The 26,056-nt window shown below is 34.2% G+C and overlaps 3 protein-coding genes across 5 annotated transcripts in view; 2 read left to right on the forward strand and 1 right to left on the reverse strand.

Moving 5' to 3' along the window:
* LOC127876457 (protein FAM81A-like) overlaps nucleotides 1-16,319 on the reverse strand; it is a 32,152-nt gene extending 15,833 nt beyond the window's left edge. The window contains exon 1 of the mRNA XM_052421758.1: nucleotides 16,219-16,319. The gene's annotated coding sequence lies outside the window, so the exon portion shown is untranslated. The remainder of the gene's footprint in view (nucleotides 1-16,218) is intronic.
* On the forward strand, nucleotides 414-15,839 carry LOC127876456 (protein FAM81A-like). Of its 3 annotated transcripts, none has more exons than XM_052421755.1 (8): nucleotides 414-575; nucleotides 5,325-5,596; nucleotides 6,108-6,260; nucleotides 7,573-7,665; nucleotides 9,280-9,528; nucleotides 11,289-11,531; nucleotides 12,229-12,339; nucleotides 14,423-15,839. In XM_052421755.1, exons 2-8 carry the CDS (start codon nucleotides 5,336-5,338, stop codon nucleotides 14,699-14,701), a joined length of 1,389 nt encoding a protein of 462 aa, XP_052277715.1. In that variant the 5' UTR covers nucleotides 414-575; nucleotides 5,325-5,335; the 3' UTR covers nucleotides 14,702-15,839. The 3 variants fall into 3 exon arrangements, with proteins under 3 accessions (XP_052277715.1, XP_052277717.1, XP_052277716.1); XM_052421756.1 differs by lacking the exon at nucleotides 414-575 and adding an exon at nucleotides 1,077-1,192; XM_052421757.1 differs by lacking the exon at nucleotides 6,108-6,260.
* An 8,181-nt stretch (nucleotides 16,320-24,500) lies between the features above and the next one.
* On the forward strand, nucleotides 24,501-25,537 carry LOC127878777 (acetylcholine receptor subunit beta-type unc-29-like). The gene is made up of 2 exons (XM_052425306.1): nucleotides 24,501-24,514; nucleotides 24,676-25,537. Exons 1-2 carry the CDS (start codon nucleotides 24,501-24,503, stop codon nucleotides 25,535-25,537), a joined length of 876 nt encoding a protein of 291 aa, XP_052281266.1.
* The last annotated feature ends 519 nt before the right edge of the window (nucleotides 25,538-26,056 follow it).

Consider the following 26,056-nt stretch of genomic DNA (forward strand, 5'->3'; position numbering starts at 1 on the left):
TGTGTGTTCCTGGAAACTTGTTTTTCTTAACCACAAGGGTAAACTTTCAAAATGTTCACATGTTCTTACATAAACAACAAATGCTTTATTGCACATTCAGAAAAGATGTCCTGTTTTAGAAATAGTAAAGATCTTAACTATTCAATATAGTGCAAAGGGGAGTATATTAATTAGCTCACTGATTGAATGGAAAGTACATCTAGATATGAACAGTTTATGCTTATCTTCACAATCACAATAATGCTCAATGAAAGCATCACAAATATCAATTTCATTTTATTTATCCACATTAAATGGTATATTGAAGTATATTTATTGATTTCCAAATGTCATTCAATCCCCTGCAATGGGTTATCAAAAAGTTCTGAAAGGCCTTTACCAGCAACCTGTCAACATCAATAAATAATGGCCAAAACAGCGAAATACGGCACCTTGTCGGATGTATGAGGAGATACAGAACATTTTTAGTATTTTAGTTGACAGTGTGAAAACTGATACTCATCTTTAAAAAAAAATAATGGAATTTTATAATTTTGACAATAAATAAATTGACAGGAATTTATAAAATTGAAACAGTAAGTTGAAATTATTTATTATTTTCAGATATTATAATATAATAGTTAAATCTTATTTAAACTTATTTCTAAATGTGTATGTATGATTACTTTTACATTATGTAATGATATAGCTTTGCAGATAATGTCTATTTTATACATGTAAAGATTGGGATACACTTATATTAAGTCTATATTATATAGTTGAATCAGGTTTGACAAATATTTACTTTGGAAAAAAAGAAATTAAGTGTAACAAGAAAATATAAATAGTTAAAATATAAAAGAAATCATTTAACTTAAAGATCCAGCGTACTTAGCTTCATCTAGGAAATTAATTATGAAATTAAATTGTTACAATATATTTATTTATTATCATATTTTAATGTGAAATCTTGAAGGCAATGGCTCTATAAACAAATTCAATGATTGTGGAATTGATAGTCAAATAATGTTATGTGTAAGAAATATAATAGCTGGTTTTACTGATTTGCACTTTATGCTTGTTTGCTTTACTATCAGATTTCGGCAAGTTATTTCTCACGTCATCGAATAGTCTCGAAAGTGAATCATAAAAGACTTCTCACTTCCAATTTACATGTGAAATCTCAACAACTAAAAAGGCACTTCAGATACTGGTACCTACAAATATTGATTCTATACTTTATTTGTCATTGATTCCAAATACAATACACCTTTTAAATTTGTCTCTGCACCAGAAATTTGAATATTGTATGTATAAGTGCCATTCATGAGCAAATTTGAAGAAAACGTTGCAAATTGTTATTTTGATAATTCTTCTTTGAATCATGAGTGTAATTTAAAATCAATAAGTCACTGTGGCTGTTATAATGTGTTCCATGGTTGTTCTGTCTTGTTGAGGACCACACACAAATTAAAAAAGCCAATTTTTTTGTTTTGAACCAAAAGTCTCATCTTCGAGAGTTGTGCCTGGTTGTTACAAACCCACAAAAACAACAAAGCACAAAGACATTGAAGGTTAATCCAAAACAACAGAAGTATCAGTAATGTAGTCATATTGGAGCAGTGTTTGTTTTTTTAACAAGTTTGGGGGTGGGGCCAAGGCCTTTTGGGAAAAATTGCTTTATTTTGACACAAACTTGGCAATGTAGTTGTGTTTATTTGCTCTAAAATACTATACATTTGAGAAAAAAGGAATCAAAAGGTATCTTCAACATTATATTTTTTATAGTTTAACTCATGTAGCAGGAGAAGAACTTAATTTTGCACTTCGTTTTTATAAATCTTTTTGGAAACCTTCAATAAGGAATTCTGGGCAGTCATTTAGGAAAAAATATATACCTTCTGAGACTGGGAAGTTTGGCCTCAAATTTAACCAGAAAACACTGTGGAGCATAAGATACTGTCCGTATGGTGCTCTTCATTTCCTTTTAATGCCCTGTTGGTGGGTAGGGGTAAAGAAAATCAAGCGTGATAATAAACCCAAAACAAACCACCATTACTGCAACACAGGCTTAAACAGCAAGAGTTACAATTTAAAATACCGTCTTTATCCTAATAAACGCGCCCGGGCGCGATGCAAATCACAAAAGGGGGCGTTTATTTCACCCCCCTTTAGGTATAATATGGGCCGACACCTAAAATGTGTTAACCGGTATTTGGGAAAAGTTCAAAGTTCATTAAGCAATCGTAAACATATCACAATTAGTTTTACCAGAATACTGCACCCCATTATCATTCTGTTTCTGCCTCAGCATTGATCCGCTGAATCACGCCGCGTCTTGACACGCGGTGATTCGCTGAGGAGAAATATGTACAAATTTGATTGTATACTATAACAAATGTTAAATAATTTTCAAATAAACAATTAAAAGAATTTCAAATTAACGAATAGAAGAAACAGATACAGATAATACCCTGATATTCTTATTTATACGCGATTGTTTTAACATTTCTTCAGCTTTTCTGCATACTTCATACAGTTACCATCAGATGTCTTCTATCAAAACAATTATTTTGTAGGTCAGTAACCATATCGAAAAAATTTACATACTCAGTTTAATCTCGGAAACGAGACTTGCTTTAAGCATTGAAAAAATGATATCTATTTGCATAAGAGTTGCTAAAATACAAAGACAACACAAATATAAATCATGTTGACAATTTGTATAAAATCAAATGTTGGTTTATTTTTTAAATGATTACTTTCACTTCGTCCCGATTTTCAGAAAATGACTTGTGTACATGTGCATCTAAATTTAAATTTACACATTGCTTCAGGTGATGCAGGCGTATTAAGTGGGAATACCGCCGTCCTGATAGGGCTGCTATTTAAGTTGTTTATTGGTCGTTGCAGACAAATATGAACTGTACATGACACTTGTGTGCAGTCAGTATATAATTCGATAATTGTTTCACTGATGAAGGAACTGAAACAGCGCAATGGTAACAATGCAGCGTGTTTGAATGATATTTTATTAAGAGGAAATGTCAATGCCAAGTAATTGGCGAGATTCCCCGGTAATTTAGTTGAAATTCACAACAAAACTTTTTAATGGGAATTAAAATTAATGATCTCAATGTTGTACCCGCTATGAAATGTTTATTTACAAATAAATACACCCCAATTGTCAAGCACTTTTTATCAGGACAAAGAAATTCATTTATTTCACATGCACTATGTTTATGTGGCTAGAATTTATAGCCGAAAATAGCTGTACACGAAGAGTGCAAACCATGTCATGTGATTTACACATGTTGGAATAGTCAACTGTCCTGATTGGGCGCTTATTTCATCAAATCTTTAAATAGCATATGCCGAAATTCATTTGATACTTTCAAAAATGCAAACGTTTGTGTATATGACATTTTTGAGCACTTTTATCGTCAATATTAATCGGAATTTCGGGATTATCGACTAACGGATAAAGACGTGAGAAGTTGCATGTATGCGATTGAGACAATTGAAACATATGTATCGTGGAATCAAGAGACTCGGGAGAATACAATTATTAAAATCAGTTCTGAGTTATCCATGGCTTCAAACTGTTAATTGCCTTATCAAACACGCAATTATCACTCCTCCAGGTGCGGTATCCTACAGCTAGGTGCGAACACGGTTTTGTTTTATATGCTGCTTTAAAAAAAAACAGAAAAACAAGAAATGTGTTTGTCAGAAACACTTTGTCCCTTTCTGCGCCGCTTTGATTTTTTTTTTGACCTTTGACCTTGAATGATGACCTTGACCTTTCAACAATCAAAATGTGCGGCTCCATGAGATACACATGCATGCTAAATATCAAGTTACTATCTTCAATATTGCAAAAGTATTCATAAAATGAGCAATTTTGGCCACATATATTTGACCTCTGACCTTGAAGTATGACCTTGACCATGACCTTTCACCATTCAAAATGTGCAACTCCATGAGATGCACATGCATACCAAATATCAAGTTGCTATCTTGAATATTGAAAAAGTTATTGCAAATGTTAAAGTTGGAGCAAACTATAGTGGGTAGGGGACATAAAAAATGTCACGGTGTGATATACATGTTGAAATTTGAAAACAACAACGCTAAAAATCCCATATTGTTCTACATACAAATTAATTTTATTTTTTGGGGAGGGGATTGGCTTTGATAGTTTATGTCCCAAGGAAGTTAATCTACATTTAATAAACTTTATTATTCGGAACTTGTAATCAGTTTCTATCCAAGGTAAATTATAGTTTATAAAAGTGTTTGCGGAGTGACTCGGCTTCACGTCACCAACAATTTCCTCGGCATCATGCCGAGGCGTGTCTTGGCGACTCAGCGAACCGATGGTCGATCGAGTTGACTCCGCGAACACCTGTCGTCAAACTCCGCGGATCGCGGAATTTGTTGGTTTTGCCTGAGCTGTACTGTACCTTGTTGATAAAAAAAGAATTTGCCGTCAATAAAATGCAATTACTTTACCCCTTAGCAGCCGCAAAATGGGGGGCGCTATTATTTTGATCACTCCTTCATTTTGTTGTACAATAGGGGCGCGTTTATTAGGGCAGGAGCGTTTATTAGGATAAAGACGGTAACCAGAAAGCAGCCTGCACTATAAGTTACTAGAAGCAAATTTCAGATTTACAGAAAATCCTTTCCATTTAGAAACTTGTACAATGATAAGAGGTATTAGTAGAGGGCAAAAACACACCTTACCAACTAAAGATTTCTGATTCTAATACATGTTCGTAACACCTTATATGCATATTATTTAGTAATTTCCTTGCTCTTAAGGACATATTTAAACAGTAAGGACGTGTGGTAAATGGCTAATTATGTCTGAGTGATAATGCAGGTTTGAAGTGCCAATTACCTTTCTGGCAAGAATTTGACACTTACTATGCAGTATATAAAATGCCTTTTCACTATTGCGTTGCTTGTACACATACAAAGGTGATGTCACTGTTTACACATCATAAACATGACATATCACTTAAAATGTCACTATAGCACAACCGCACTACTGTATCAGTTGTTGAAGCTGTTTGCAATTGTTGGGCTTCATGGGCTTTTAACATTCTCAATTTCTTATGTGAAATATAATTATGGTCTTGAATTCAAGCCCTAACCTACCGGTAGACACCTTTGATACCTTTGATACTTTTCATCAGATAGAATATTTATTGGAGCACATAGTTATGTCATCAATGTCACAATCAACTATCAAAACAAAACTTTTGTCTTCACAATTTTCATTTCATAAATTTAAAAGTCATTTTAGTCAAGTATATTACCCAAATATGTTTTTACAGGCTGACCCAAAATGAGTCACAAAACATCATCTAGCCAAGTTTTCCCTCCAGTAGAGGGGTATGGACAACAACAAAATCAGCAGTACCAACAGAAGAGGTCCCGCATGAAACAGGAGTTCACGGCAATTCAAGTTGGGGATCCCCACACTGAGGAGGAAACCCTAATGCTACAGATGCGAGGTGGAACACCACCACGGCGCCGCTCCCCAACCAGCGACCGAAATCGTGATAATGAGACCAAATCTCGACTGGATGACCTTCTTTCCAGACAAGTATGAAACAGAAACAAGTTCTGAGTGTGATATTTTGTTTTTTAACTGTTTCCCACTCAGAAACACATTTTGACCAATTTGTAGTCCCTGCGAGGGACTCACAGGCTGTTCCGGTTTTATGCCATTTTATCTTCGCTTTTGAGCCGGAAAGGGTTAAACAATTCCTGGAGAAGTAACAGTTTTGATAACGGATATTAGCAAATTTTTTATGATTTTTGAGAGGAAATTTAATAATGAATATTAAAATTAATAGTGTTATAATAGTGTGAATAGTGAATTATTTACCATTTAGCTGTTTTGCAGTTATTCCCAACATTTGAATCAAGTTAATTCGGTATTTTGTTTTTAATTAGCTGATTTGGTAAGGTAACCCTGCAAAAATTTCACCGTATAGTGTCATTTCATAACTAGCATCTCATTCTTCATAACATACCTACGCAATTCAATACTGGTTAAACTTTCATTTTACAGAAATCATTTTATACTGTCCCAATTTTGTAAAAAATTTCAGGACCAATTGTTAAACCATCAAATGCAAGTTTCTAGCCGTCAAACCGAAATAGCTGATCACCTTCGAAACCAAAACCAATCTATGAACGAGGCACTCTTAAAACAGATCCTTGCCAACAAAGACAGTATGATAGCCAGCCTAGCCAACCAACAGGTAACGAGAGCTTATTGTAAGGCAGTTATGTCCCCTATATCTATTAGTCTCTATAAAAAGCAGTAACAAAGTTTTAAGAGAACAAGTGGAAACTGAAAAGACAAGGGCAATAAATCTTAAGTCCCATGGACAATGAGGTTGATTTCAAAACATAGCTAAATTATTATGTTGTAGAAATTCTCAAAAAGTTTGTTTGAGATACTGTATGATGAAAACCATGCTTTTTTTGGCACTCTTGTATCATTTCTGTTGTAAATTCATAATAATAATTTCACACTTAACAATTAATATGATCATTAACCACAAATAGAATCACTAACCATTAATATGAAAACAAACATCATTATGATTATTAACCATTAACATTACCATAACTATCAATTTGACCATAAACCATCAATGCAATCATTAACTATCCATGTAATCATTAAACATTAATTATAATCATTAACTATCAATATAATCATTTAAAATATATAGTATCATTCACAATTGACATGACAATAACCATCAATATGATAATTAACAATTAAAATGATCATAACAAGCAATGTGATTATTAACCATCTATATGATCATTAACCATTAATATTATCATTAACCATTAATATGATAATAACCATCAATATGATCAGTAAACATTACAAAGATCATACCATCAATGGCTCCATAACCATCATCATGATCACAGCCACCAATATGATAAGATACCATCAATATGATCATAAATATTATATGATCATAACCATCAATATGATTGTTAATCATCAATATAATCATATCCAACAAAATAATAATCAACCATCAATATGATCATAACCATCAATATGATTATTAACCATCATCATGATAATTCACCATAAAAATGACCAATAACATTAATATGATCATAATCCATTGATGTGGCAATTAACCATCAACCTGCTCATTAAGCATAAATATTATCCTTAACCATCAACATGATCATTAATCATCATTATGAAAATTTACAATTAATATTACGATAAGTAATAATATGATCATTAATCATCAATGTGATAATTAACCATCAACCTGCTCATCAACCATAAATATGATCCTTAAACATCAATATGATCCTTAATCATCAATATGAGCATTAACTATCAATATGATCATTAACCATCAATGTGATAATAAACCATCAATATGATCATTAACCATAATTGTGACCATTAAAAGTCAAGTGATCATTAACAATCAGTGTGATAATTGACCATCAATATGATCATTAACCATCAATGTGATCATTAACCATCAATATAATCATAAACCATCAATATGATCATTGCAGGCTGCAGAACTAGATGACCACGGTCGAGATTTGCTACAGCAGCACATTAAGTACATGGTGGCTATTATCAGGAGACTTAACGCAGACATTGAGGTAAGGAAGGATATGGGCATTGAGAGAATGTTTACTTAGTGTCATAAATGGTTTGCCACCTCTTTCTTCATGATAGAAGAAAATGATAGAGCTGTCAACAGTCTCTGCTGGAGAAACAAAACTGTAACATTCATCCATATGACAAGATATGGACATTGTCTAATATACTTGGCCCTAGCGCTCACGGGTAGTAATATCTAAAAAAAAATAACTTGTCAAGGGCCAACTAAATACGAAAAATAACTTGTCCATAGCGTTAACTCACTTGTCTTTTAATACTTTAGAACAAAATGCATTTATGAATTAAAATATTGGACAAATACTTTAAAGAGACCAATCATTGTTTAATGCTTAGATGTGGTGCACTGCTCATGTATCAGTGAATTTGTAAATATGATCAATTTTATAAAGAATATACGTGTTACTGTTTGCAAATATTATAAACAATTACCGGTAGCGCTATTTGACTATCAAAGACAACATTGTACACATTTATGCTTTTTTTGCTATTTTTCTGGAACATTTGATTTTAAATTACAAAAGCTTACACAATTACACAGATTTGTGAGCAAACCATATTAAAATACAAATTACAATTAACAACTGACCATGCTCTTTGAACATTTTTCATTTTAGATCTGACAACAGAAATTTGGCACCATTGCATTACACAATATAACACTCATTTTTCAGTCATTTATGTTAATATATATGTATATATTTTTTAAGATTTTATTTGCGTTTTATTTATTCTATTAAACGCTTTTTTTAACAGTTAAAACACAATTATTGACCATAACCCATTAGATACATTACATTATTACCAATGACTCTAGACTCTGCAAGCTTTAGCAATGATTTTGGTGGGAACAAAAGAGTCTTTGAAGGGACTGTAGCATCTGGGGCAATATCTAGCTGTAACTGCATAACAAAATTATATTGCATAACTGTTGAATAATGTGCAAATCAATACTAACGTACCTGAATAAATAAAGCACTCCAGAAAGAGCTTTTAACAAATTAGCATACTTGGAAAATTTTCAATAGTGTCAATACAGCGTTTTGCGAAATTGGAAATGGTAATTTTATTTATAATTTTACTGCAAGTATTTGTTTTATTAAAATGGTTGTCTCCAGACAAGTTGATTGGAAAAATTAGTAGCACAAACACAAAAATGTGCACTAACAACTAGAACGCATGCGCCATGTGATGCTCTGAAAAAACAAGGCTTCATTGGAGACTGTGCTGGCCAATGAACATATAAGATGACTGTGCCATCAAAAACATTTTTGTCATATATAGTAGATATCTTAAATTCCAAAGGAAAATTTATGTAATTCAACCAGAAGTTAAAATGCGACTTGTCCTGGGAAAACTGAGCTTAATGCATGTGCGCAATATGACGTCCAAGGTTAGGATGTACAGTGCACTCAGGCTAATCAGGGACACCACTTTCCAACTAAACTAGATTTTCATTAAGACTTCTTTGAAGCAAAAAATTCCAAAGAGGCCAAAAGTGTTCTTAATCAGCCTGTGGACTGCACATGCTGTTCTGGGTCAACACTTTGCACACTCACAAGATTTACCAGAGAGAGGCTTAAATGTATTTCAAGGGTCTGGAAGCTGAGCTAAAGGGACGTGACATAGCAGTGATAGGCACAAATGCAGCGGTGAACAAACTAGAGGTCCATCATGTGACTATGTTGCATGACCTTCGTGGACGTATTGTGAGATGTGACACCGCCATTGGAAAACACTCCAAGGACATTGGTTTACTGTTGGGTGAGATTCGTCGTCTTGAGGCAATGATATACGGACTGCGGGAGAAAATGAATGGTGACATCCACAGGCTTGAAGCAGAGGTAACAATTTCAAGGGGTGCAAATCAGGGGGTTTTTTATGGCAATTTCGGGGCCGATATTCGGCCCCATTCCCCTCAAAAAAGAGTATATATTTTTCCCCTATTTTGTAGAAAAAATCCCCTCCAAAAGTAAAAAAAAAAAAAAAAAAAATGTTTTTTGTTTTTTTTTCTGAAATATTAAACTGTCTTATGATAAATATACAGGGCTCAACATTTATGGTTGTCCTATTGCCCCTGGCAAGTAAAAGTTGGGTCTGGGCAAGTTATTTTATAATCTAGTTGTCTTCCCAGAAAAGTGCAAAAAAGAACAAAGAGCATTTAATTTAGACTTAAATTGCTGTAATCATTTTGTTAAATGTTCAAAAATAAAAAAGGTTTTGTGGTGTATCATTTTGGTTTATCAAACAATATGAGGTTTACAGTTGATGTGATATTTCTTGTTTGGGCAAGTTGCTTTACGTTCAGTGCGAGTAGATTTTGGAAGTACTGGCCTGGTAGGGCAAGTTGGTTTTTCGGTTAATGTTGAGCCCTGATATATCTCAAATTTATTTCATAAACAACTAATAAAGTATATAACTATAATTAATATGATCTTGAATTATTATAAAGAGTTATATTATGTTAGTTTTTCATAAATCAGTTAATTTAACATAAATTGCATTTTTTCCCAAAATGGCCAGGGAAAGGCCTGATGTATCTAGGTATATTGTGTCAATATTCGTTGATAAAAAAATTCCAATTTGGTCCATTTTATTGATAAAAAATGCTCACATTTTCCATTTTATCGATTTAAAAAACTGTCTGAAACACATGTTGAAAAAAATCATTGGTATATATTTAAGAAATAGGACAAAAACATTCAGCAGTGAAAATTACATTCATGCATACATGTGTATTCATATAATAAATATCATTAAATATAAAAGAGTAAATTTTTAATTTTCCCCTTTTCCTAAAAAACGACGTGTTTTTCCCCTTTGGATGGGCCCTGCAACCATTCCCCTATAGTCGAAAAAAAACACTGAAAATATGCTGTTGATTATTGAGTAATTAAATTATAGAAATTTCACATAAGGTAATGGCTTAACACAATTTTCAATTTTATGAATGCATGGATATATTTTTCAAATGATTCAAGGCTTCTTTATAACTATTTAAGAACAGGCACAGAGTGCCATTTCATTTTAATGTTACTGGCCTTTGTTTGTGCACGTTATAAAGCAACTGTACCTAAATATAAAACTTTATAAATGACATAACACAATAGTGATCAAATTAACACAAGCCAGCAAGTTCCGCATGGTAACATAACATGGTAAACGGAGCTTGCTCAGATGATTTATTTCACATACGCGGAATTGTAACATTTTGTTGGTCTTGAGTTATACAAAAACTAGGGGTACCTTGCTCGAACTGCTAATTTTGATGACTGACACATCCAAAAAACATACCGACCTTATTTCTTCCAGTTTTACCCCAAAAAGGTAATATCACACTACAAGAGAATCTAAAGGCCCATAGATCGCTCACCTGAGATTTGTAGAAACTTAATAATTAATGTCTTCAAATATAACGACTGACAAATAATGAATCACATGGTTTCATGGGTGAGATCATGCACTATGATTTAAATGTTGACCCTTTACCACTCACATTCGCACTTTGACATGTTTGTAGTCCCTTAAAGAATCTCATTAAGACCTTTTCACTTTGCTTCTGAGCTGGCAAGGGTTAAATATAAACAAGGAATCAATCTTCCAGATGATGTCAATCACAGCAGAACTTGAGCGACAACACGGGGTGCAGCGATCTGAGGTGGGCAGTCTCCACAAGGAAACTCTCCATCGAATACAAATGTTGGAGGATCGGCAGCAACATAACATGGCCGAATGGCGTGAATCCCTTGACGGGAACCGGTCAAACATCGAGCATTACCTTGACAAGATGGATGCCAAGTTTAAAGCCATGATTGACAAGGCAACCGCAGGCTGGGGAAACTTAATGGCAAGTTTTTTAATAAACTGATCCTTTCTCTGGTAAAATAAGGTTTAATAAATATGAGAAAAAAATTGTCTCTAATTAGCCTGTGTCAACCAATTATCAAACTTATTTTCTTTTTAATATTGTGTAGTTTGATGTAGAGATCTTAAAACAAAATTAATTTTCATTCCTCTTAAGCATGCTCCGTTAGTCAAAGAATTGTTGTTACAACAACCAAATACAGAAAGCAAAAAGAAATCCCCACCCAAAGATGCAGCATTACAAAAAACAGTTTTCATCAAAAGTTCAAAAAAATATTTGTCCGATCATGTAATTATCAGTTATATTTTGAATCAATGATGTTTTGATGAAAAAAAACTTTGACTAACAGTCTCAAGGTTTAATTTGTACCCTCCAGAACATCAAACTGATTGGCCAATAAACATCAACATAACATGAGCCTAGATCTGGGAAAAGGGAGCTTAATTAATGTGCATATAGTGTTGTCCCTGATTAGCCTGTGAAGTCCGTACAGGCTAATCAGGGACAACACTTTCTGCCTATACTCCAATTTCACTTAAAACTTCCTTTAAACAAAAATTGCTATAAAAGCCGAGTCGTTCCTGATTAGCCTGTGTGATTTGCACCACATGCTTATCTGCATTAAACACTCTTTTCACACAGCATGGCTCATATATTGATTTATTAATTTTCCTTCAAGGGCCAAGTGGATGTGCAGATTGACAAGAACATGGTGGCCATTCTGTCACGCCTCAACAGGCTTGATGAGCAGATGGCCAAGGAAAGACAGACTTCCAAACAAATGCACCAAGTAAGGAGGGGGGAGGCATTGTGGAGGGATGATCTGATATTATATTTTCACTGCAGCCAAATGTAATTGATGACTGATTATGTTTCATAAATGCATACACTTTTAAGGGGCCTTTGCACAGATTTTGGCATGTATTGAAGTTTGTCATTAAATGTTTAATATTGATAAATGTAGACATTGGATTTAAAAAACACTAGAATAAAAGAAAGAAAGAAAAAAAAAAAACCCTTAACAGGGCTCAAACCACTGACACCTTGAGTAAAAGCCTAACGCTTAGACCACTAAGCCACTCAGCCATCCGTGCTCATACAATGACTAATGTATTTTATACACTACTATGTATATAAGCAATCCTTGTAGTGTCACAAAACAACAACAACAGAAATCTCCAAATTATTCAATTGTTTTGCGTTTGCAACGCTTTATAACTTTCAGGTTTTTAAATCGTCAAAAGATGCATATAATGGATATTTTAGGGCATGGTAAATGTTCAGTATTACTGTTTCCTCACAAATATCATAACTACAAAGAAAATTTGCAAATCTGAAACAACTTTTTTTAATTTTGTCAATTTACCAAAACTTGAAAAGGTCCCTTTAAAAGAGTGTATTATCGTATTATTATGGTGTATATACGTATGAAACTTGGAAAAAAAGCATAGTAACAAGCACAAGCAAGACCTCTAATACAGAAAATCCCAGCTTGTCTCTGGACTCAAATTGATTAAAAAAAGTTGTCAGAATTTGCTATATATAATACATTAACACATTACCTAACAAACAAACGGATAACAATAATGTCATACAAGGATACATGTGTAAATATCTGACAATGTGGGGTTGTGAAATGTATCTTAAAGTTTGCCAAGCTTGATGCATTGACCAGTAAAATTTGAACAAAATATTTAAAATAAAAGAAAGACTAGTGGGTATTAACTTAAGTCCAAATGGAGGCAAAAAAACACATTTAAATGCCCTTGTTTCATGCTGTTTATTATTTTCTGTGTGATTTTTGTTAATTCAGTTGTACCATTTTGTTCTTCTCTTTTGACAAACTATTATAACATAAATAACAAGAAATGTGTTTGTCAGAAACACTATGTCTCCTTCTGTGCCGCTTTGATTTAGATTTTTTTACCTTTGACCTTGAAGGATGACCTTGACCTTGACCATTTACCACTCAAAATGTGCAGAACCATGAGATACACATGCATGCAAACTATGAAGTTGCTATCTTCAATATAGCAAAAGTTATTGCAAAATGTTAAAGTTGGCACAAACAGACAGGCAGACCAACAGACAGGGCAAAAACAATATGTCCCCCACTATAGTGGTGGGGGACATAAAAATTGTTTTCACATTTAAATATATAACTATACATCTAATGTTTATTTAAGTACTACTTTACATTTCTTATATACACTTGATAGTTCAGAAGATGAAAGATCCCTTTCAATGTTTGCACAGAAAGGTTATATGCCAATTTCAATTCAAAGTCACCACTTCTGTTTTCAGGTTGTTTATCATTCTCCGGTAGTAATCATTGTAGCTATTTAGATATCATATTTTTATACATCTTTGTATTACTCTAAGCCTATAGAAAATATGTCTACCTAATGATTCTCACATTTACTTATACATGTAGTATTATGTATTTAATGCATTCACTCCTATTATGTGTTGCTGTTCACTGTATTCAAACCAAAATATATATGTGTTATTGAATATAAATCACAATAAATATAAAACAAGTATAAAATGTAATTAACAATAAAGAGGTAAGTAAACATGTAATTATGTTTGCCTATAATTACTTTAATGATATGGCATTTGTTTTTCTGTTTGGTAAAGAGCAATTAAAAAGTATTAGAGGAGATTCACATATAATTATGTTTCTTAATTTTGTTACAGCTGTATTTAAAAACTATTAAACTCTGGAAAATCTAAAGAAAACTTGTTAACTTTCAATTGAAAATCACAATGTTTGACACAGAATGCCCATATACATTATAGAAGATGAAATAATTAATACAATTCCTTACATATTATGAAAACACACAGCTTATACCCCATGTTTTTTACAGAACATTGAGACCCAGGTCCTAGCCACAATCCAAGACTCACTCTCCTACAACAATGCTGAACTAGCAAAGGCAAAACTGGAGTTCAGAAATGGCCTCACAGAGCTACAGGAGAGCCTAGCCAACCTTAAACGGGTTGTTGAGGGTAGAAGGAAACTGATGGGTCACCAGATCAAAAGAGATCTGGGTACAATCAGGAAAGCACTGTTTATGGAGATGCCACCGCAAGAACAGGGCACAACGGTGGTCGTAAAAAATGTTGATAGGTCAATGGAGTGGTGATTGAAGGTCAGAGGAAACGTAGGTTTTTCTGTTATACTGGTGGCTTATTTAATTAACATTATGTATTTGTGTGTGAAAGCTGTACATTCGTTTTGAAATAGGTAATATATGTCAATATTTCAATTTATGTTTCTGAATAATTCCCATGCTATTGCTTTGCTATTATGCTGTTATATTGATAGTTTGTTTGCTGACTAATTATCTTTAAAACTCTTATGTGATTTTTTACCTGTGATTCAATTTTTACAATGAAGATAATTATATTGTTTTAACCACAAATACCACTTTTATTTTACAAAACGATGTCAGTCCACTCAGTTTAACTGACGCTGTGATAATACTGAAATCATGAGTTCAAGCACTTGGTGCACCCAGGTTTAATCTATCTGGTTCAGTATGAGATATATCTGCATTCAAAAATATAAGAGTGAATCGGGAAAAGTCAGACAATTCTACAAGGACTTCAAGCAGTAAGACTATGTGCCTTGCTTTGTAGTAATGACCGGTTTAGTGATTAAGTAATCTGGATATCCTTGTTTTTCTAAAATGTTGATTTCATAAGATAATCTGACTGGAAAGTCTAAAAATGTGCCACAATGATGCCGCCCAAAATCTTGTAAATTCAGACATTATGAATGAATGACAAAATTCATTTATGTTTACTGTAGTGATTTAAGGTCACTTACAACAGCCTTGCTGTTGGGCTAGCTCTTTAGCCTCGCAGTTTAAGTGTCTGACTACCACTCTGGAAATTGTGGGTTCAATTCCCCCCTTGAGCTCCATAATTTCACAATATTAGCGATGAGGCAAACACAAACTGAACATGTAAATGGGTATGAGCTTTGTGTAATGATTTAAACGGAGCTGCTTCTGTAGCGGCCGACACTTGTAGAAGAAGTGTCTGGGGCCTTGAAACATTAAGAGGGGGGGGTCCGAATCCTTGTCACCATTGTTTTGAAAATATGGAGCTCAAGCGGGAGATTGACCCACGACCTCCAGAGTGGTATTTCAGACACTCTAACCGCGTCGCAAAAGAGCTAGACCAACAGCAAGGCTTTTAGAAGTGACCTTAAATCACTACATTACTGTCTATCAACTGTCAAATGCTTTTTACTATTTTTGTTCACATAACTTTATATTGCCTACATTTAGAAAGCATTAAAAGTGATTCGAAAATTACAATTTTGTGTTAAGACTTATGTCCAGCCAACTACACATCATTGCAAAATATCTTCAGTCACTTATGCAGAAATTTAAACTTAACACATATATTTGTTTATATAATCAATTTTGCATTAATCATTTATATACAGCAATATATCACAAACAATTTAATAATGAAATGAATACAACATTGTACTCGTAAGATTCACTCTGTGAGATTCCTTTTTTTCTTGGCAACGAACCACTTCAAAATTGCACAGAAAACACGCGTTAAAATATGGTGTTTATATATTTTGGAAGATAAAATTGTATGACTTTGTGTAAATAAGTAAATAAAGTAATTAGCTTTTTACCTGCTAACTCAAACGGAAACAATGATTATACAAATATTGACAAATCGTTTCCTATATCGATGTTACTAATTGATCGCCGCCATGTTTTGTAAACAATGTCAGTGCTTGACTGGGCATGCTATTTATCAATAGATTATTAAATTTAAAGTAAAATATTCACGATACAGTCTATATCCTGTCCGAAAACCCGAATAAGGTTACACACAGCTATCATAATAAACGACCACGGTTTTATCGGGACTAGTTTGGCAGAGTAAACATTTTCAAACAAATCGTCGAGGATTCTTTGTATAAAACTTCATAAATCAAAAAAGTACTCCTGATTTAAATCAATGTTTAGAGCATCGGTTCGTTTAAGTCGGTGATATTATGTGGTAGAGCATTAGCTGTTTTTTCATTGAGGTCCTGGGTTCAAGCCCCTAGGATCCCCGCAAATATTAATGTTTAACATTGTAATTGTAATTATTTTTAAAGTATCCCTTATTCTCATAGTATCGGTCCTTGTGACTTAAACGAAAAAGAGGGCTGAAAAGTTAATCCTTTTGCAATTGTATTTTTTTGTGTAATTTATTTGATGGCTATCCATGACTATTACGACCATCACCCTCATGATTTCCGCTGTTCATCGGAAAGTTAGTCATGTTTATTCCAGGGTGATGCTATGATTTTTAAATTACGTAACATAAAATTATGTCAGTTTGTTTATGGATTAGTGGTTGCTTTATCAAATGTTTTAATATTTATTAATAAAATGTAAAAATATTTTAAGAACAACATGAGCAAGAGTTTCGTTTTTCCATTAAGATACATTTTTAGAAAAATCACATGCGAATAGTAACAAACTTTAGCAACCGATCAGAAGGGCCGATATTATGAGAACCATTGTATGTGATACAGATTACTACAGGGAGCTAAGTATAGCCATTACTTTGTAAAACCAACCCCGATTTAAATGCAGTTTTTGTTGTTATGTCCAAGAATACACGTTTAACTATAGATTTGCATATAACACATTTGTGTTTTTGTATTTTTCACGTCCAAAATTCTAAATATATTCATTAAGAAGGCCGATACTACGTATTGATATTTGACATGCATGTGTATCTCATGGAGCTGCACATTTTTAGTGGTGAAAGGTCAAGGTCAAGGTCATCCTTCAAGGTCAAATACATGGCTTCAAAACGCAGTAGGGGGGCATCGTGTTTCACAAACACAGCTCTTGTTAATTTGATTATCAGTACACTTTCATTTAATATGCAAATTATTTCATTTAAAGTAAGATTTTCAATGAGATCTTGTATACTCGACCCCCCTAATGGCAGTAGATGCATTTTAATTGGATTGTAGTAACCGGATAAATAGATATGCTATGTGTACCGATTTGTTCATTCGTATGCACAGCTTTGAAGTATAAATGTAGTGCGTGTGAAATCTGAGAACAAAGCACGATATATGTTTGAAATAAAATGAATTTAAGTCGGTCTGTATTAAGATAGGCTGCTACGGTGGTACTAAGGTGACATCACCACACAAGTTCTGTTTTCCCGTCTCAAAAAAAAATTAACTCGGGGAAACACAAAATAAGTCTGTTTTCACGAGTTATTTTTTTTTTTGGACTCGAGAAAACATATGTTCTGTGTTCACGAGTAAATTTTGTTTTGGATTCGGGGAAACACAATCGCTATATTGTGCGCACAAGATAGTCGGCCAATCACAGACGCGGATTATATTGAGGGAACAAGATACTATCTTGTTCTCTCAAAATAATCAGCCAATGAAAACGTTCCTAGTATCCAGAAGTTTTAGCAGCGGTCAAAGACAACTCTATCAAGGACAACACTACTTCTAAATTAAGTATCTTGTTCCCTCCATATAATCCGCGTATGTGATTGACCAATTATCTTGTGCGCATAATATAGCGATTGTGTTTCCCCGACTCCAAAAAAATAACTCAGGAAAATCGATTTCCTGAGTCCAACAACAAAAAAAAACAAGGGGCAAAATTGTCACAAAACCAGGTTTTCAATTTGAAAAAAGTCTGATAAAGGAAGACAATTCAAAAGGTGCATTGTTACTGATTGTTCCTAGATACCCCCCTTGTGTCAAATTCGATCTATTTCTAGTTTAGGCGACCTTGACCTTGGAGATATCAACGTAATTCTTTCGCATGACTCGCCGTCGAATGATTGTGAACCAATGTACCGAGTAATTTTAAAATCTCACAATGAATGACATAGTTATGGCCCGGACAAGATCATTTATGGCCATTTTTACCTTTGAACTCAAAGTGTGACCATGGCCTTGGATATATGGACGTAATTCTTTCGCATGACACACCGTCCAATGATTGTGGAAAATCTCACAATGAACGACATTGTTATGGCCGGACAAGCTCGTTCCGCCCGCCTGCCCACCCGCCGACATTCATCAATCTAATAACCAGTTTTTTCCTTCGGAAAACCTGGTTAATTTAACTGGTTAAAAGAGACTTATTTTGTTTGTCCCCGTGTTATTTTTTTTTTGAGACGGGAAAACAGAAGCTGTGTTTTTCCCGACTTCTTTTTTTTTGAGCGGTGATGTCACCTTAATGCCACCGTAGGCTGCTCAAACAACATAACGATTGAATTAAGTAGCCCCACTTACGTGATGGGTAAACATGGACTGAACTCCATTGGTATCGATGCCAGAAGAAGAGAGACAACTGTCAAAATGACGTAGAATGAAGTACATCGAACAGGTAGAAACTTATTTTTTTATTTACCGGTACTTTAAAACACAGATATTTAACAGATTTCTTCCTACATTGGTCTCAAATCTATAACAAAAGACAAAAGCTATCCCATGTGAGGGTTTGTCAAGTAAATAAAAAGTGTGTCAAACGGTTCAAAATGTACGGAAAGATGATATCAAATACTAACATATTTGTGATAATTTTTCTTTCGTGCTGACATTAAGCCGTTTTTCTGAAGATAACAGACAGACGGTGGTTAATATAGAAAGACCAATTGTTAAAACTGCTTTTTGTAGCGACACATTCAATGCGGCGAGGTAGGAAGTGCAGGTTGAAATGTATTTCAATGCGAATGGTCCCGGTTATTAAATGAAAGACTTAAATTGATACATTTCTTTTATTCCAATTGGCATCACCAGTTGAAAGCGGTAATTAAATTGCACTTATGGTACAGGGGTCTCTCGAATTAAGATCTTTACAAATTATATTTAAATTTAATAATGAAATAAAACAAACGCGAACACTACCCAAAATTTTAACTTTTTGCGTAGACGAATCAGAGGTTCGCGGAATAAAACTTATTTGAACATCGCATTTTGCGATACTAATAGCTTTTCTTTTATTTCCCAACTAACGATATGATAGTGTCTTCGGCTGACTGACCTATTTCACGGGTATTTAGGACCATAGTACCATTGAAGTGTTTGCTTTTTCAATCGACGAATTTAAGGCATTTAATCGAAAACAGTTTTATTAGGAACCAAAGTTATGGATTTTAAATAGTATACATAACCAATTAAACGAACATGCTTGTTAACTCTGTCGTCTGGGACGGCATGCGGTATTGGTGTCAATACAAATAATACAATACAATCCGAATAATAATTTCCCCATCGCTCCAGGATGTTGAGAATTTATATCGTAAATAAATTATATACTTTTAAATAAACTTTGTCACCCAATCATACAAATACGTTGGACAAACATCTCATACGACTCACAGTGGGAGATGCAATGTTAGATATGAGCTAACATTGTTATTATTAACCGGTCTGTATAAACAAAGACGTCACTCAATTTCAAATGCAAACATTTAGGTTCGATCATCTCAGGAAACGTTCTACACTGTTTTTGAAAGATATTTTACCTCAAAACGACTGGCCCAAATCGGTCTATGACAACACAAGTTCTCAAATCATAAATGTAGTCGAAACCTCGAGTATTAATTTGATGTGTAATTCGTATCATTTAACATATGACAGTTTGTAAAAAAGGTAACCGTTCTTAATAATGGGCACAAAGTAAAAAAAAAAATCCTGTCGACATGCAGTCCGGAAGAACAACTTACGAATATCTTCCGTGTGTCCGTTGAACCATGCATTATATATAAGCGAAAGGATTCAAAAACAACAAAAACAAGTAACAACATGATTAAAGGGACCTTTACAAAGATTTCGACATGTTTTAAACTTTGTCATTAAATTCTTTAAATTGATCAATGTAAACATTGAAACTAAATAGCTCCAGTAAAAAAAAACAGAAGAAAATTACAAAAAGTAATCATCAACTGGGCTCAAACCACTGACCCTAGGAGTAAAAATTTTAGCACATAAACCACTCGGCCATGCGAGCTCACACAGTAAATAGTGTATTTTATACTTTATATACGCAATCCTCGTAATGTCACAAAATATAACGATAGCAACATAACTCTCCACATTATTAAATAATTTCGCGTTTGCAACGTTTCATAATGTTCAGGTTTTTAAAACATCAAAAGATGAATATAATGGATATTGTAGAGCATGGTAAATATTCTGTGTCACTGTTTCCTCGCAAATACCATAACTACAACGAAAATATGCAAATCCGATTTTTTTTTAGATTTTGTCAATTTACCAAAACGTGAAAAGGTCCCTTTTAATAATAAAACGTAACTCCCCACCGCTTATTGCGTTATTGCCGCGATACTTGTGTTATGAATATGTCAGAAACATGCGTCGTGGATCTTCCATTAATATTGAAAATATCAAATCTTGCCAATAACCCTGACGAGCCAAGGATTTCGTAAATTTATTGTATGAAAGATGTGACTTTTTGCTGTTTTATCTTTAAAACAAAAAACGAGTTTCTCAGTGATGTTTTGAAATTTCAAACGTTTTCTAACAAAAACTTTAAATGGACGTTTTTTATTTTGACCAGTATAGCATTTCCAGAGATATAAAACTCCGTTGTTATGTCACCATGATTAAAACAGCCTAGTGTTTTGCTTCTCGTTCCACTATTCAGAATGTCATACAAACATTTTTGTCTCGCGAGCTCGCTGGCTTGCCTGCTAGTATGTTTCCCGGACGCGGCAAGTTCGAGCGCCGACATTCAGACACTCAAGTCTCTGTACAGAGACAAGCTCGATGATTACGACACGCGCATTCGGCCGTTGAAGAACCAATCAGCGGCCATCTACATCAACACGAAGTTCGTACCTCAGAGTCTACTGGAGTTCGATACCTCGGAGCAAAAGTTTTCAATGCTCGGATACTTCAGGATCGCCTGGCGGGACGAGGTGCTCATCTGGAACCCCGACAACTACATGGGCATCCGCGTTTTGAATGTGCCAATCGAACAGATGTGGAAACCCAGCATCATTATTCTTAAAGTAAGTGATTGTTTATTTGCGTGCGTTTGTGTTTAGTTGGTAACTTAATACCAGATGCTGTGTTGGCATCTTTAATGCTATATTCTTATGTTGATTGCAGATTGTTCAAATCAATAGTTCATAGTTTAATGGCGATGCGGCATCCCGCCTTTGGCCAAGTATATAATATAATTATTATATATATACAAACGAAATAATGTTAATACAGAGAATCATATAATATCACATATTTTCAGATAAACCTAGATAACAATAAAGAAATGCTTGCATAATAACGAATAATATGTAAGACTATTTAATGCATTTAAGTGTGTAAACATGCCATTATACAGTATCAAAACGATTCACTTTCTCAAATCTTAGTTTGAAAAATTTACCGGGATAAACCAAAGAATTGGCGAAAGTTATAAACTGTAGAACATTTGTACAAGACATCATCGATATGTTTTTACTTATGGTAGGCCATAATGTTCTGATATTGTATTTTATACGCAATGCATTATTTAATGGACAACTCAGTACAAGTAATATTCTTATTTACATACATTTTGGTTACATAGTTTACACTGCCGTTCTTCTCGGGATATCCTATTATATCTGCCAACTTCTATTTCAAGACAATCGCAACTTAATCGAAATCTGCTAATTTAAATTATTGAATTGCAACCATGAAACGCAATAAATACAGTTTTTATATTAGAATCTTTTTTTATATTTTTTAAATTAGAATTCCATTTAAGCTGTGAAGCAAAGGTATCATTCCATTCTTGTAAAAAAAAAATCAGTCTTTGAGTTACCTTCAATGTCGCATGTTAATTCAGGTGTATTAGGTATATATCAAAAGCTAAGTCTGTCAAAGCTTGGCACCATCGATTATTTTTCGTAATGTTTAAATTGATGAAAATATTCATCTGTTCCATAAACGCTTGATAAAGTATTCAATTTTGGTTACTTACAATCTTCATCCAATAACGAGATGCCTTAAGTTTACATATACCGGTTAAAGGGCATCTACCTAATTCACTTAGTACAGCATAGTTAGAAGAAGATTGATTACACATATTTGTTTGCAAAATTTGTTATGCAATTTATCAATATCAGAGTTGTCATAAATGTAATACATGCCACACACTTCTGAACTATATAGCATGATTGGCGCTACTAATGAATTAAACAGTGCTAGTTTCGTTTTCACATCTAATTTGACACGGCTAAAATATATTCAAGATGATGATCTGCTTAGTGTAAGTGCTTGTTCATTTATTACGTTTACAGTATTTGACATATTTCCTGTATAGTGGAACTTTACACCCAGACACAGACAATTATTTCAATAAACTCAATATTTATTTAAGATAAATAGTTGCACCTGCTTTTTCGTTTTTCAAATATGCAAATTTTCGTTTTATTTACATTTGTTGTAAACACCCATTTAGAAGAATAAAGGTATATCTCCTTAAGTTGGTTCTGATGGCTCACTGGGTTAGTAGTGTATCATGCAATATCAATAGTAAATAACATCATAAAAACATATAGCATTTTCAAATTTTCAATTGTACAATTTGGAAAATTACTACATTCTTTAATATCATAAAGAGTAAAAAAAGATCAAAAGATATATCATATATAGAGGATATTTGATTTGGTGGAATGTCGATTCTAATTCACGAGTGATCATAGAAAATAATATTTTTTCTATGATATCGAGTGAGCTAAAATCGATATTCCACCAAATCCAACAAATGTAATTTTTATTTGATGCTTACAAATGATTACTTTTATATTTTTGCCATTCCGGACAATATAATTCCCCGTTGGGCGCCCCCATGTATTTTAACTGAACGCTAACCCTTCCGCTAAAACAATGAAAGTTATCTATAATTTTCACTGTTATTTTTCACTGTTTGAAACAGTGAAATACCGATTTAATTCACTAATATTTCTCTATAAACCATCGGAAAGCATAAAATAAAAGTAAATAATGTTTACTAGGCGCAACATTTTACGAAGACTAAGCTTTTGGTCTTTATCATATAGATATGGTTATGTTAAGTAAATGTAATATAAGAGTTAATTGTGTGTACATCGAGGATTCCCAAGGAGTCATTGTAGATATTATATATGTAATACATGTATATGTAATATATTTCAAATTATTACAATATGAGTCGTGTTCTGAGAAAACTGGGCATAATGCATACATGTGCGTAAAGTGTCGTCCCAGAATAGCCTTTGCAGTTCGCACAGGCTAATCAGGGACGACACTTTCCGCCTAAATTGGATTTTTGCTAAGAAGAGACTTCATTTAAACGAAAAATGTCATAAAAGCGAAAAGTGTCGTCCCTGACTGCAGACTGCACAGGCTAATCTGGGACGACTCTTTACACACATGCATTATGCCCAGTTTCGTCAGAACGCGACTCATATTTTAATCTAAATGCGCGCCTCTCGTTTCAGGCCTACGACGGCCATGGTGTGGTGGGGCAGTCTACAGACCAGGCGACTGTTTTGAACGACGGGCGTGTGTCCTGGGTCCCCGAGGGGATATACAGGTTACTTTGGAAAACGAAGATATCTTAATATTAGAAGCAGACGTTGAATTAATCTTTAAACTGTCCAGATTTCTTTTAGTAGTTTTTTTTTCAAACTTTTTCAAATTAGACTGTTGTTAGAAGTTTATTATTTATTTAATTTTAATATTTATATTTTTAGTTTAAATGTAAATAGTCATTTACTAATATTAAAAGGTTTGGTTAGACAGCCATTTCCAAAATCAAAGCATTTAAGTTATTAAATAATATGTAGCTGTAGAGTGTAAAAATAATAAAACACTATTAATTTTGCACAGATAAAACCCGCTTAAACAAATGCCCTCTTAGCGGTAACGAAGTCCATATGCACTTATCCTTGTTTGTGCCCCTATATATTAAATTCAGGAAAACCCCTTCTTACTCAGAACTCCCTCAACATTTGATATCATTTTAATCGAGAAAGTTTGGTTGAGAGGTATACCGTGTTTATTACGCAGTTGTTTCTGTTAATCGCTGCCGGCTCGTTTATCGTTTTGCAGTATCGTCTGCAACGTGGACATCCAGTACTATCCGTTCGACGAGCAGACGTGCACGTTGACCTACTACGTGTCAGACGAGACCGTTCGAACCGTACAGCTCGACCACTATCTCGCCGTAGATCTCGATGAGTACTCCGAGAACTCCGCCTGGACCATTGTTTCCGCCATGCGCCGAAAGTACCTTCTATACAACACCTTCAATATCGACATCGAGTTCCGACTGCAGCGCCGCGCGAACTTCACGACCTTCACACTCATCATGCCGCTTCTGATGCTCGCCTTTCTTAATATCTGCATATTCCTGGTTCCGATTGGTTCCGGCGAGAAGGGTTCCTTCTCAATTACAATTTTCCTCTCGTATGGCATCTTTGTGACGATCATCAGCGACACTCTTCCCCACAACTCCCTGCAGGTCTCCTTCTTCGTCCTCTTTATCGTCATCCTTCTCGTGCTAAGCGTCATCTCAGTCTTCTACACAATCATGCAGGCGAAACTCGTCGCCTCCATCGGCGAGAAGGAATGTACCTGGACCTGCTTCAAACCGAGGAAGAAATGCGACAACTCCGTCCGAAAATTCGAAGATCCAAACGCGCATGGCGAGAAAACTGGAAAATGTGAAACAACAGAGAAAACCGAGAAGTCTGAGTTTTCGAATGATGTGTCCGCTGCAGCAGACGACGTGCCGTATACATGGGCCATGTTTCTAGAGAAGTTGGATATCTATCTGTTCGTCGTCTTCTTCATTCTCATCTGTGCAACGACCGCCGTGTTCTTCACGATTTTGTTGCGTCATGCTTCGAAGAGCGCCGGCGGCCTTGAACTAGATCCGGTTCCTCCCGCAACAACGTTGGCGACCTTTTGATTTAAATTTACAATATACACTTTACAATATTTACGTAGCGATTTGCACGTGCAGTATTTACTTTAATACTTTTTTTATAGTTTGCTGTTGCTTTTTTATGTTATAATTTATTATTCAATCTATGTGTGCCTATACGAAGATTCTAATTCGACACGCCCTTTGTTTTGCATCGACGAAGTTGCAACCTGTTGCATCGCGACAAACTTAACTTTTCTGTTTTAATATTTGTAACAAAAAAGATTATTTTGTGATAAAATATATTTGTTTAATTTACACAAAACGTAAACGTTATCAAACTATGTTTTATTGTTGAATGCTATTTGGAATTAAACTAAGATATTAACTGTCATAAATTGTTGTCTTCGCACTCCACTCTGTATCAGCAGACGATTTATTCCATATTATTTTTACGGAGGAATCCGAGATAGCCGATGTATCACGATTGTTCGCACTCGTGATTTTATTAATTCGCAGCTATACCTGATTGTGGGTTATTCGAGAACAAGCTGGGGTCGATAC

The sequence above is a fragment of the Dreissena polymorpha genome, chromosome 4 (assembly GCF_020536995.1).
Source record: "Dreissena polymorpha isolate Duluth1 chromosome 4, UMN_Dpol_1.0, whole genome shotgun sequence".
NCBI lineage: Eukaryota > Metazoa > Mollusca > Bivalvia > Myida > Dreissenidae > Dreissena > Dreissena polymorpha.